General features: G+C 40.5%; 1 protein-coding gene across 1 annotated transcript; it reads right to left on the bottom strand.

Annotated features, from left to right (window-relative positions):
* Window positions 1–8,271: 8,271 nt before the first annotated feature.
* On the bottom strand, window positions 8,272–12,102 carry LOC110457016 (mucin-2-like). The gene is made up of 3 exons (XM_021508101.1): window positions 12,062–12,102; window positions 10,593–11,469; window positions 8,272–8,454 (listed from the first exon to the last, which is right to left on the bottom strand). Exons 1-3 carry the CDS (start codon window positions 12,100–12,102, stop codon window positions 8,272–8,274), a joined length of 1,101 nt encoding a protein of 366 aa, XP_021363776.1.
* Window positions 12,103–14,984: the final 2,882 nt, after the last annotated feature.

Genomic DNA, 14,984 nt, shown 5'->3' with positions numbered 1-14,984 from the left:
ATATATATATATATATATCCAACAGTATATATTAAGACATTATCATAAAAAGAGAGAGCCTATTATGCATGGCGATAGAATATGTTTAAATACAGAGTATTGAAGACAGACAACATATTGGTTATACATACAGTTCAAGATTTACAACTGCAATTTTGATGTTATTCAATTGATCTGAGCATCATGTAAGCCCGCTCTGGGGGAGATCTTTTCTGGAAGTTGTTCAGGAGCGATACATAAAATACGACAAGAAGATGGGGTATTATCACTAAACCCGGATATTATTGCTAAAAATACATGTAGATATTATCACTTAACCCGGAAAGTATTACTAAACATGGATATGATCGTTAACCCCGGATATTATCACTAAGCCAAAGTCAATCATAATTATTCGCAGCTCTTGAAAAGCTGAACCAACATGGCATTCATTCATATTCGTTATGTAGACCTTTTTCAAAGTTGCTTTTGGTTTTCGAAATCATCTATTCCACAACTGATTGAGAAGATCTTTGCTTAATCGATGTTGACTGTACACATGTATGGAAGCCTCCGTTGTATGTTGACTGTATATATGTATGGTAGCCTGTGTTGTATGTTGACTGTACATATGTATGGTAGCCTGTGTTGTATGTTGACTGAACACATGTATGCTAGCCTGGGTTGTATATTGATTGCCAACCTGTATGGCAGCATGCGTTGTCGGTTAACTGTAAACCTGTCTGGTAGCTTGTGTTGTATGTTGATCGTACACATGTATGGTACCCTGTGTTGTATGTTGCCTGTATACATGTATGGCAGCCTGCGTTGTATGTTGATTGTACACATGTATGGGAGCCTGCGTTGTATGTTAATTGTCCACGTGTATGGTAGCCTGCGTATTATGTTGACTGTACATATGTATGGTAGCCTACGGTGTATGTTGACTGAACACATGTATGCTAGCCTGGGTTGTATATTGATTGCCAACCTGTATGGCAGCATACGTTGTCTGTTAACTGTACCCATGTATGGTAGCCTACGTTGTATTTTGACTGAACACATGTATGCTAGCCTGCGTTGTATATTGACTGTATACATGTTTGGTGTATGGTAGCCTGCGTTGTATGTTGACTGTACACAAGTATGGTAGCCTGCGTTGTATGTTGACTGTATACATGTTTGGTAGCCTGCGTTGTATATTGACTGTACACAAGTATGGTAGCCTGCGTTGTATGTTGACTGTACACATGTATGGTAGCCTGCGTTGTGTGTTAATTGTACACATGTATGGTAGCCTGCGTTTTATGTTGACTGTAAACATGTATGGTAGTCTGCGTTATATGTTGACTGTACACATGTATGGAAGCCTGCGTTGTATGTTGATTATAAACATGTATGGTAGCCTGCGTTGTATGTTAATTGTACACATATATGGTAGCCTGCGTGGTATGTTGATTGTACACATGTATGGTAGCCTGCGTTTTATGTTGACTGTACACATGTATGGTAGCCTGCGTGGTATGTTGATTGTACACATGTATGGTAGCCTGCGTTGTATGTTGATTGTACACATGTATGGTAGCCTGCGTTGTATGTTAATTGTACACATGTATGGTAGCCTGCGTTTTATGTTGACTGTACACATGTATGGTAACATGCGTTGTATGTTGACTGTACATATGTATGGCAGCCTGCGTTGTATGTTGACTGTACACATGTATGGTAGCCTGCGTTGTATGTTGACTGTACACATGTATGGTAGCCTGCGTTGTATGTTGACTGTACACATGTATGGTAGCCTGCGTTGTATGTTGACTGTACACATGTATGGTAGCCTGCGTTGTATGTTGACTGTACACATGTATGGTAGCCTGCGTTGTATGTTGACTGTACACATGTATGGTAGCCTGCGTTGTATGTTGACTGCACACATGTATGGTAGCCTGCGTTGTTTGTTGACTGTACACATGTATGCTAGCCTGCGTTGTATATTGACTGCCAACCTGTATGGCAGCATGCGTTGCCTGTTGACTGTACACATGTATGGTAGCCTGTGTTGTATGTTGATCGTACACATGTATGGTAGCCTGCGTTTTATGTTGACTGTACACATGTATGGTAGCCTGTGTACACATATATGGTAGCCTGCGTGGTATGTTGATTGTACACATGTATGGTAGCCTGCGTTTTATGTTGACTGTACACATGTATGGTAGCCTGCGTACACATATATGGTAACATGTGTTGTATGTTGATCGTACACATGTATGGTAGCCTGCGTTTTATGTTGACTGTACACATGTATGGTAGCCTGCGTGGTATGTTGATCGTACACATGTATGGTAGCCTGCGTATTATGTTGACTGTACACATGTATGGTAGCCTGCGTACACATATATGGTAGCCTGCGTGGTATGTTGATCGTACACATGTATGGCAGCCTGCGTTGTATGTTGACTGTACACATGTATGGCAGCCTGCGTTGTATGTTGATCGTACATATGTATGGTAGCCTGTGTTGTATGTTGACTGTACACATGTATGGTAGCCAGCGTTGTATGTTGACTGTACATATGTATGGTAGCCTGTGTTGTATGTTGACTGTACACATGTATGGTAGCCAGCGTTGTATGTTGATCGTACATATGTATGGTAGCCTGTGTTGTATGTTGACTGTACACATGTATGTTAGCCTGCGTTTTATGTTGACTGTACACATGTATGGTAGCCTACGTTGTATGTTGACTGTACACATGTATGGTAGCCTGAGTTGTATGTTGACTGCACACATGTATGGCAGCCTGCGTTGTATGTTTATTGCACATATGTATGGTAACCTGCGTTGTATGTTGACTGTACATATGTATGGTAGCCTGTGTTGTATGTTGACTGTATACATGTATGGCAGCCTGCGTTGTATGTTGATTGCACATATGTATGGTAGCCTGCGTTGTATGTTAATTGTACACATATATGGTATCCTGCGTGGTATGTTGATTGTACACATGTATGGTAGCCTGCGTTTTATGTTGACTGTACACATGTATGGTAGCCTGCGTACACATATATGGTAGCCTGCGTGGTATGTTGATCGTACACATGTATGGTAGCCTGTGTTGTTTGTTGATTGTACACATGTATGGTAGCCTACGTTGTATGTTGCTCATGATTCAGTGTGATTTGTACAATTATGTCTGGTTATACACACTTAAAAATAAGACATTACTTCAATTTCCCCGGAACAAGACAGATGGGGATGCGTTCCTTAACATTTGTTTAACACATTAAGTCAATATCGACTCCAGTTCCACTAGGATCTTAGACATCAATAAACTACCACAAATAAATAAACTTGTTTTTCAGAGAACTAATAAATAATTACTAGGATTACAGAATCATGTACATAATACGTTCAAATGTCTTATTTGTTTATATTAAACCTCGGTGCCTTTCCCAGTAATATCTCGATTGGACGCTGATTCGTAACCATCGGTCCTATAAATGATACGGATAGTGTTCTGTGGTGTTATCCTTCGTACGCCCGCCCGTCCCCCGGGACACAGGCCGCGAAAAAAACCTCTGGTATCGACCCTTCAGGCCCAATCTTGTTTAGGGCTGCATTGTTGTTGATGGAAAGTCAATGTCGAAGTCGAGTATACATCGGCGGGAAGCTTTGTTAGCTCCCATCAGTAGGCTATTCCGTTCTTACGACTGAATCACAATACTAGCTGTAGTCACAGTACCACTATGGCGGGGCGCATAATGCGTATCCTTTATTTAGTGTGAAGCGTACCACGATTTGTATGCAAACCCGAGTCCACCGACACAACTTGCGTTTCTCCATTCTTTCCTGTTACCCTCATTCCACATAATGTGAGTTATTTTTCGGCACACAGATAGCGTTGGTATGTGAGCTGGCCCTTTTCCATTCTAAAACTATCCTTGCAAATGTGTGTGGGATTTTGTTCCTACTGTTTGGTCTGTTCACGAACTGAGATGAGTCTGGTTTGTCAATCTGCTTTTTGACGTCAGCCTTGGCCAGCGGGAGGAGTGCTCTAGGTACCCGGTGTATATCTAAGTCCTTGGTTTGTCCATCTTTCGTTTGACGTCAGTCTTGGCCAGGAGTGGTGTGACAGATTTACATATACCAACGATACAATATACCTACGATACAATATACATGATTCAAAAGGTTCTAAGCGAACTCGCACAACAATGTTTTCGCGTCCTTGACCTACTAGTATTGTATTCTACATACTCTATCAACAGTTGTATAGAATCGAAACAAGAACCAGTCGTCAATGAGACTTAAATACGCAAGCTGAACATTTGTATTTTGCTTAAAAACCTGTTAATTGACGTCAAAATTTAAAGTGAGAAACACATTACAATACGTAGACTATGTGGTACCAGTTCAGACTATTTATCACTAAGAGCTGGTCACTCTTCGTTGATCAGCTTGCATACTCACCTGTTTAACTCATTAATCAATGAAATTTCATTTTTATTATGAACTATTCCAACCGTTGATCTGGAAGAATTCAAATGCGTCTCAAGGGGTGAATGAGTTAATCTCAATACTTGACTCTTCTTTACTGGATTTCTTCACTTGAATAAAAATAAAACTTCAATTCATTTAAACTGAATTTCATTTTTACTGTCAGGTTCAAACATTTATTCCCGCTCATCGCATCATTAAATTGTTTAAAGATTGGCTCTAGCGTTCTTGATATTCATTAACACTCTACACAATCCATTTTTTATTAATAGTAAGCTATATGTGTGTGTTAATTAAACATGAAATTATTGTTGTGTTTTAATACAATAATGTAGTATAGATGTAATGTGGTTTTCCACAGTCGCGTGTCCAGTTCGTGAAACCAAAACAAGATCTGTCACAGTGTCGGGAAATATTTCGTTCTCCCAACGTCCCGTTATCGCTATTTAGACGGTCTGACTATGGCTGGACTTTCATCACTATAATCGTCAACCATAGAACCGTCAGGCCTATGGTTTTGGATATTGACAGCGATAAGTTCGTCTACAACGGTTCATCACTTGGCGGGAGGCAGACTTCGTACGATATGCTAACGCGCATATAGTCCGTGGTTAATTTATATAAATTAATGCAATACTGATACTCTCAATATTTCAAGTCATTTATCTATTTTATTTTTTCACGAAGTTCTTGCCGAAACATTAATTTTGACAATAATTAAAAAAAAAAGAAGTCATTTTTTAATATTAATGAGTGACTTTTTACATATGGGTCATATCACTACGTCAGCCTTGTCAACAAACACGTTTGTATGTTCATGTGGTTGTGGTAGAAACAGATCACACGACTCGTGGTTATTGAGTATGGTATTTATTTCACTCTCGTTAGTTAATTTTCAAAAGTTACAGAAAGACACTCGCTAAAGCTCGTGTCTTTTGTAACTTTTAAAAATTAACTTACTCGAGTGAAATAAATACCATATTCAACAATCACTCGTTGTGTAACCCTATATATTTGATATGATTGAAAAACATGTAGTTTTAAAAGCCTTTGTCTCCCGGTGAGGCCCGGACTAGCGTCTGTGATGGTCGTTTTCCAGTAGAAAGTTGGGTACTGATGATCCAGGTCGTGACGCCACATCAACACAATGTTACACGAGCTACGTGCCAAGGAACCGTCGCCAAAGCAAGTATATCTGTTGAGTACCACTATGGCAGGACGGTGTAAGGGCGACGGACCTGGCCCGCCCTGCTGTTACATCGGTTGTAGGCTTTGTGTTTTATCTATAAATAATAGTCGATTTGCTTTTTTTCTTGGTTAAAAGTCCTTTCAACAGCTATGAAGGCGTCACCACCGAACAGAAAGGTAGATAAAAGGCGACTATCTATTTTCATATCAAGTTTCAATTGGTTGGATATCTAGACAACAAGGGACCGAAAATAAACATTTGTTACGTCAAAAAATCTCAGCTGACACGATTTCTCACCCGGGTGAGAATTAATGCTAAAACCGATCTCTCGCCTGTTGAGAAATCACCCGGTCCCACCGTGTGACGTGGGCGATGCGTTTTTTAACCCAGCACATTTCTCGCGCGAAAGCTCTTTCTCCCTTTATTCCTCAACCGGAGATAATGCAGAGCTGTTTTTCGATTTGGAGTATGCGTCCTTATATGAAGGATTAAGCAACAAACACAGTTATTTCTGGCTTAGTTTTACTGCTCTTACTAAAGTATATATTTCTCTCTCATTTTGATTCTAAGCATTAATGATGTTTGGACAGCTACATTGGTTAAGTTTATGATATCCGTTGCGAGATGTAATTTCTGTTAAAAGAAAAATTAAACGAATAGTTCATGAGTGTGAAATGGGCATAATTTTGTATATTTAATGGTACTCTTCACCTTACGTCTCTTTATCACAGCCAGTATACCGTAAAGTTACTCCAAGATGTGGACTAAAACATTCGGATTGACATTTTGTTGCAAGTTCGGCCACAGTTCGGTCCAAAACAATTCCTCCTCTATAATTTTTGTTTCAATGTTCATTATCAATTCAACAAACTTAATGAAACACAATTTAATACAGCCAATTATACCCACATTGCGATGTTGCGAGCCTTTCTCCGGTTAATATCCATGGATTATTAGATGATAGACCATGCGCGTGCGTGTTTTATTTTCCAAAAGACCAGTACATTGTACCTCTTCCAAAATTAAAAACCCGCAAATGTACTGGTACATGGAAACAAGCGAGTCAAAGGGCTGGTTTCATTTGTCGAATGATGGTAACTGCATTTAATTGTATATGTATTTGAATGAAGATTTGATAGCGGAAAAACAGAACAAAATCTATTTAACCTCTATATCTACTTAAAACTTGTCAAGCTCACGATCAGAGTGTTCGATCAAACTTATAGCAAAGGTTACTTGAAATATTGCTTTTAAATCTTTCAAATGCCGATTTCATGTGTTGACAAGTGATGTCCGATATATTGGTGGATTTGATTGATTGAAATAAACATCTGGCATAAAGCATAACGTCAGTTTTTTATTGTTTATCGTCTGTCGACCAAATGGCGACGACTGAAAATGAAAAATCCTTTCAAAATAAATTAAGGTGAAATGCAAAACAACACAATTGCATACAAGGTATATGATAGAAACGCGCAGCTTGTTGTGAAATAAGCTAAGCGCGCGCAGTATAGTTTTAATAATTAGATTATCTGGGTCATCATGCTTATCACAGGCTTATGGAGACGGAGGTAGACACGTGCACGACACAGTCTTTTATTATAATTAGCTTTGTAGAATAGATATAATCAACATATTTTTGTGTATAATGGAGGAATATATAACTCGAAATTGTTGGAAAAATAATCAACACCTTGCCATGCCGCAAGTGGCCTCCGTTAACTTTATTTTCCAAGATTTTCTTATTCTCATATATATTCCACCATAATACACGCACACACGTTGATTATTTCTCAATGGTCCAAAAATTAACAATACGCTTACCAGGGTGAGAAATCGTGCAGGTGGTGGGAAATCAAATTATATACGTAACAATGTTAGCACTATTTCTTACGCGGAAAAGATCGTGACAGTGGTGAGTACTGCTGTAGATTTGACCACGGGATCAGCATTATAATGTAACTAGTATGCTCTTCCCTACAAATTTCTGTTTATGAAATTACCACGATCCCACTGACATTCATGTTGGTATATAAACCATAGAGTACTGAGAGCTAAGTCAGTACCACGTGCACACGACAAGATACTAACGTCTATGTTGGAACCACACGACTGGATGCTGGAGTCTAGTTTAGTACCGCACGAAACGGATATTGACGTCTATTTTAGTACCACACGACCGGATACTAGCGTCCATGTTGGTACCACAAAACCGGATACTGACGTCCATGTTGGTACCACACTACCGGATGCTGACGTCTATTTTAGTACCACACGACCGGATACCGGCGTCCATGTTGATATATCAACCTTTGGAAACTGACGTCCATGTTGGTACCATACGATCGGATACTGACGTCCATGTTAGTACCACACGGACCGGATACTGACGTCCATGTTGGCACCACACACACCGGTTACTGACGTCCATGTTAGTACCACGCGGACCGGACACTGACGTCCATGTTGGCACCACACACACCGGATACTGACGTCCATGTTAGTACTACACGGACCGGATACTGACGTCCATGTTGGCACCACATACACCGGATACTGATGTCCATGTTAGTACCACACGGACCAGATACTGACGTCCATGTTAGTACCACGCGGACCGGATACTGACGTCCATGTTGGCACCACACACACCGGATACTGACGTCCATGTTAAAACCACACACCGGATACTGACTTCCATGTTAATACCATACACCGGATACTGACGTCCATGTTGGCACCACACACACCGGATACTTAACGTCCGTGTTGGTACATCAGCCACCTGGTACAAAGAAGGACATACCAAAAGGTTATGTACACCTAATGGTGCCAAGCGTCAGAACGTTAACCGAAACTTGAACTGGTTCTGTCCTATTTAAATGTCGGATGTGTTAAATACTTGACCACGCTGTTAGATAACACAATATGAAGACTTCCGGTTGTCAACATCATTAACTCGTCGTTATCCCCAACGCCTAGACGCTGTAAATTCATAATCAATATTGTTACACTGATTATCGAACTTGCTCAAAGACATTCCCAATTATGAATTGTTATTAACAATATTATCGATAGGAAGTAGAGCACATTCTGACTCCAAGGCTCACACCGTAGCTACATGGGGCCCATAGCCCTGTACTAATTGATATTCTCATGATTGAGTGAAGTCTGACGCAGCACCACACGCCGGGTCCTCGAGGTTGAACGACTCATTGTCTAAAGATGAATGATGTTGTCAGTGATCACATACTGTGAAATATAATGACAGTTGACCAACAACAATCTAAATGGCTACAAACACAGTGTAGATTAAACAAATAAAATTCCTACAGATGTATAGTCATTTTTTGTTTTCGGTTTTATAAATCTCGAAATCACGAATTGACATTCAGACATAGTTTGTTTGCTGTTGGTTTCCTATTGACGTGTTTATTTTTGGATGCGATAACATCCAGGGAGTTAATCGGGATGTTAATGGGAGGTAATTCAGGATCGAATTCCTACATTTATAAGAGGAAGTACTCATGGTTATTGGGGATAACTGTCGTTATCACAAGAGTTCGTTTATACGTGTAGACAACGGTGAGTCAGTAGTAGTATCAACCCATGGCCAGGGACATAGTGTATGTTGTCACGATTGTAGAAAACGTTGGCACAACCTTGATCACGAAGTAATGATCGCTGACATCCAATCATACCGAAGCCGTGAAATACGGTGAACCTGACCAAGTACACCATAGATACAATATAAATATCCATCGTGTAATTTCTCTCTGATGATCAACCGGATATTGGTGAGTTGGAGAAGACAGACAGATGGGTAATAAATCCTATTTTACGTAGAACGCGTGCACGTGAGAAGGCAGAAACGGGAAAGCCACTGACATGTTATACTTAAGTACATTTATATATTGTATGGGTTTTACAGTGGTGATGCGGTACAAAGGAAACAGCTAAACCGTACACCTATTACATTAGGTGTTTCCAAGTATAAGATGGTGACTGCATTGTACAGGAACACACATAATTGTTTGTTCTAGCTTGAATATGGAACGTTATTATGTTACAATTTGCTCAGTTTAAAACGAAATTAAACACATTTGAAAATTATGATTTTTTTTTAATGTTTAAAGTTGAACTCTTCTTAAAAGGAGGCGTATTTCACAGTAGTTTACCTTATATATATCCTTAAGTAGAAAAACGAACACTGTACAATAAATAGTAATATATAGGATTAAGGTACAATTCATTTTATAGTGTTTTCTGACAAAATGATCCAATTTAGGATTTAATTGAAATTGATACTTCTCTACGTCGTCTGGTTGACAAAACCATGGTAGAAATGGCACTATTTCCGACATTTTATTTATTTGAGTGATGTGTCTGCCATGACGTTTGAAAACAATCAATATCTGGTAGAGTCTCTACAGAGTAGCGCTATCTTTTTATATGTAATAAAACAGAACATTATTGGGCAGAATATAGTCTAGCTTGTCTAGAACGTCTCTCACACCGACATCCAACTGTTCCTCGAGAATTCCATATTGTGGAACCTACCGTCGTTACAAAGTTTCGATGTTCGAAGCAAAGCTATTGTTTTCAAGTCTATAGGATATAAGAAATGACATGTTTTGTTTATGATATTGTCACGTTCTTTCTGAAGTATTTGGCCGCCAACAAGGGAGTGATAATATACGCCAAAACGTTGCATAGTTACTGCATTTGGTTCATCTCACTTGCTTAACCGTCTAGACAACCTCGTTCTGGGGAGAAGACAACACATCGAAATGTCGGCTAAGTAGAGGGTATCAGGTCTACACTTACACAGTCGGCAATACTACTTTATTTGTATTTTGATTACACTGTATATTTTTGTAACTCTTCAATTTGGAGGAAATAATGAAATAATAATAATAGAACTGTCGGCGGAGTAGACGGTATCAGGTCTAGAACAGTCGGCGGAGTAGACGGTATCAGGTCTAGAACAGTCGGCGGAGAAGACGGTATCAGGTCTAGTCCAGTCGGCGGAGTAGACGGTATCAGGTCTAGAACAGTCGGCGGAGTAGACGGTATCAGGTCTAGAAAAGTCGGCAGATTAGACGGTATCAGGTAGAGAACAGTCGGCTGATTAGACGGTATAAGGTCTAGAACAGTCGGCGGAGGAGACGGTATCCGGTCTAGTACAGTCGACAGAGTAGACGGTATCAGGGCTGTAACAGTCGGCAGATTCGACGGTATCAGGTCCAGAACAGTCGGGGGAGTAGACGGTATCCGGTCTAGTACAGTCGACAGAGAAGACGGTATCAGGTCTGTAACAGTCGGCGGAGTAGACAGTATCAGGTCTAGTACAGTCGGCTGAGTAGACGGTATCAGGTCTAGAACAGTCGGATGATTAGACGGTATCAGGTCTGTAACAGTCGGCAGATTCGACGGTATCAGGTCCAGAACAGTCGGCGGAGTAGACGGTATCCGGTCTAGTACAGTCGACAGAGTAGACGGTATCAGGTCTGTAACAGTCGGCGGAGTAGACAGTATCAGGTCTAGTACAGTCGGCGGAGTAGACGGTATCAGGTCTAGTACAGTCGGCGGGGTAGACGGTATCAGGGCTAGAACAGTCGGCGGAGAAGACGGTATCAGGTCTAGTACAGTCGGCGGAGGAGACGGTATCAGGTCTAGTACAGTCGGCGGAGTAGGCGGTATCAGGTCTAGTACAGTCGGCGGAGTAGACGGTATCAGGTCTAGTACAGTCGGCGGAGTAGACGGTATGAGAACAAATACTATCTCAATTGAGCGTTTTCTGGATTCATGATTTTTTTTAATAAGGTTTAGAGAAATATATAATGCAATTTTAATTCCATCAATGTCTGCCTTACAAAACAGACGCCATTGAAACAGTTCGAATGTCGGAATCGTTGTCTTGACGACGGTTTAGCAGACGTCATATTTCAGTCCCGATAACAGGGGAAAGTACAGATCATACCCATCAACTATGACTTCATAGTATAGAGTTGATTAATATGTTACCAATAATTCTGATATGGATAATTTAATAACATGGATACGTGGCTTGGTAAAACAAAAAAGATCCGACCTTGAGTCCAAGGTTCATCGATCGAGAGAGGTCGTACGTCAACTGTGATTGAACATACATATACTATTTACAAGTTTAACAGTTCTAGCGTTGTGAGCGACGTAAGTGAATCACGTTATATAATGTGATTATGGTAGGATTGCTATGGTCAGTTTATAGGTTTGATGTCTCACCTCTGGGTGTTGTCAGACCTACAGCTAACTGATAATAAGTCTAAGTACCCGGGAAATTCCTATTTCCGTTTTGTAGTAGCAATCTACAATCATTAGTGTCTAATGCTTTCGTTAGTAAGAGGCACCTTATGGTCATCTGTACGTGGCCGTAATGTTGAGCGTCCATGGGGACAGATACAGGTATATTGTGTCCGGACTAAAGACCTTACTTATCATCGAACCATGCATAGACATCACATAATCAGATTCAGAATCTCAGTCTGTGGTTGGGTTCCGTAACAGTCTTTGTAAACAAAATTACCAATTTTCTTGTTCTACAATAAGAAGATAACGAAGAACGACACACCTGCTATGACAATTATCAATTAATATATAATTTACTGTAGAAACATTTGAAAAATCACGGTTTTAACTGTCGGTTGTTGTAGTAGCGCATCCAATGACCGATCTGATGGAGGAAAAAAGATATCACAAGACTGACACAAGACAAATATATGACCCAGAACGAGTGTCCTGACACCTGACCCAGAACGAGTGTCCTGACATCACCAGACTGACACAAGACAAATATCAGACCCAGAGCGAGTGTCCTGACATCAGACCCAGAACGAGTGTCCTGACATCGTTAGACTGACACAAGACAAATATCAGACCCAGTAGAAGCGAGTGTCCTGACATCACCAGACCGACACTAGACAAATATCAGACCCAGAGCGAGTGTCCTGACATCATTAGACTGACACAAGACAAATATCAGACCCAGAGCGAGTGTCCTGACATCAGACCCAGAACGAGTGTTCTGACATCACCAGACTGACACGAGTCACATATCATACCCAGAGCGAGTGTCCTGATATCACAAGACTGGCACAAGTCAAATATCAGACCCAAAACTAATGCCCTGACGTCACCAGACTGGCACGTGTCAAATATCAGACCCAGAACGAGTTTCCTGACATCTCCAGAATGACACGAGTCAAATATCAGACCCAGAACGAGAGTCCTGACATCAGACCCAGAACGAGTGTCCTGACATCACCAGACTGACGCAAGACAAATATTAGACCTAGAATGAGTTTTCTGGCATCACCAGGCTGACACGAGTCAAATATCAGACCGAGAATGAGTTTCTTGACATCTCCAGACTGACACAAATCTGCTGTTAAACCCTGTACTGATGTCATCACATTACTAGACAAACACAAATCTGCTTTTACACCCAGAACTAATGTCCTGACATCACTAGACTGACACGTGTCTGGACGATTGTCCTTTTAACCCGACTTTATACGAACCCGAACTGATATTAACATGTTGATTGCTATGTTCGGTGTTGTCAATAAAGCATTGGCATGTAACAGACTTATGTATAAAATTGCATTCATCTGTTGTGATGGTAACATTTATTTATGACACCGCAATGCACACATCAAAGGATTCAATCAGGTTTTATATACTTTACAGAATCGACAATAAAATCCGTAGGAAATGCCAAAGCAGCGAATTGAAAAAAAAACATCTAATGTCAAACTAAGAGTAGATATCGAACGAGTATACGCCACAACGTTACAACGTTGTTAAGCTTGAAAAACACCAGTGAGGAAACGTAAACAGAATAATATATTTATAAAAGATAAGAATAACAATTAAACAGTAACACAGACAGTGAAAGAAAGCGACTAGATCGTGTGAAAAAAATGTATTAATCTTAATTTGAAAATGTTTACAACCATCAATAATGAAAAGGGCTCCGCGTACGGCAATGGACGGGCGAGATATCCCAGGACTGTGGAAAGACGAGCTAGCGAAGGTTTACGTGGGTGTGACGGGCCACAAGAACTCTTATACTGAACTAGCGTAAATCCTAGTGCTATTTTTATCGGTTGACAATTGATTTTCCGCTATTTACCGGTATTCTGACAACATGACAAGCATTTCTGACCAGATTGGTAAACTGGTTCAATTACTGCCATACAGTTCAACAATACACGGCCACAAAAAGCCGCAAGCCTACTCTAACGTGAGAAAAGTCATCTCCACCAATTTGTTTACAACCGATGTTTCGTCCCAAAAGGGGGATCCCACTGCTCATCAAATGCACCAAACGATTTAGGTTACAAGTTGTACTGTATCGACTGAGGACTGTATCCAGGGGAAAATGATTTAGGTTACAAGTTGTACTGTAGGCCGAGGACTGTACACAGGGGAAAACGATTTAGGTTACAAGTTGTACTGTAGACTCAGGACTGTACACAGGGGAAAACGATTTAGGTTACAGGTTGTACTGTAGGCTGAGGACTGTACCCAGGGGAGAACGATTTAGGTTACAAGCTGTACTGTAGGCTGAGGACTATACCCAGGGGAAAACGATTTAGGTTACAAGTTGTCCTGTAGGCTGAGGACTGTACCCAGGGGAAAACGATTTAGGTTACAAGCTGTACTGTAGGCTGAGGACTGTACCAAGGGGAAAATGATTTAAGTTACAAGCTGTACTGTAGGCTGAGAACTGTGCCCAGGGGAAAACGATTTAGGTTACAAGTTGTCCTGTAGGCTGAGGACTGTACCCAGGGGAAAACGAGTTAGGTTACAAGTTGTACTGTAGGCTGAGGACTGTACACAGGGGAAAACGATTTAGGTTACAAGCTGTACTGTAGGCTGAGGACAGTACACAGAGAGTGTTGTTTTTAGAAATAAAACGAGTTATAGGATTTACTGTACTTGCTATAAAATATAACCAACTAATTATCGATTTTCGGCAATATTCCGCTATTATTAAGACGTTAAACATTCCACGAAGTTCATCAGTCATATGTAAACAAACTGTCAAAATTAAATACTAGAATACAGAAAAGGACCTGAATGGTTTTTCCCTTCTGCCTTCTCGTTTTGCTGGTGTGTCCCTAGGCACTCGTCTTCACATGACCTTAGCTGTTGTAAGGACCTAGCAACAAGGACCTAGCAACGCGAACAAAACAACAAACACAAAAACACGTTACATGTACCGATGCTTTAAAATAGCAAAAATAATTCAGGAACTTGTCTTAGTGA

Source organism: Mizuhopecten yessoensis, unplaced genomic scaffold (genome assembly GCF_002113885.1).
Source record: "Mizuhopecten yessoensis strain PY_sf001 unplaced genomic scaffold, ASM211388v2 scaffold8995, whole genome shotgun sequence".
NCBI lineage: Eukaryota > Metazoa > Mollusca > Bivalvia > Pectinida > Pectinidae > Mizuhopecten > Mizuhopecten yessoensis.
Note: the sequence above shows the minus strand (reverse complement) of the source record. Positions and strands in the feature narration are given on the sequence as shown.

What these genes read in the sequence shown, in the direction of transcription:
- LOC110457016 (XM_021508101.1), bottom strand. Translation starts at nt 12,102, where the DNA reads ATGGACGCTCAACATTACGGCCACGTACAGATGACCATAAG. An exon ending in CACGTACAGATGACCATAAG is followed by an intron (nt 11,470 to 12,061) that starts GTGCCTCTTACT and finishes TCATGAATCCAG; the next exon opens with AAAACGCTCAATTGAGATAG. An exon ending in TACCGTCTACTCCGCCGACA is followed by an intron (nt 8,455 to 10,592) that starts GTTCTATTATTA and finishes TCTTTGTACCAG; the next exon opens with GTGGCTGATGTACCAACACG.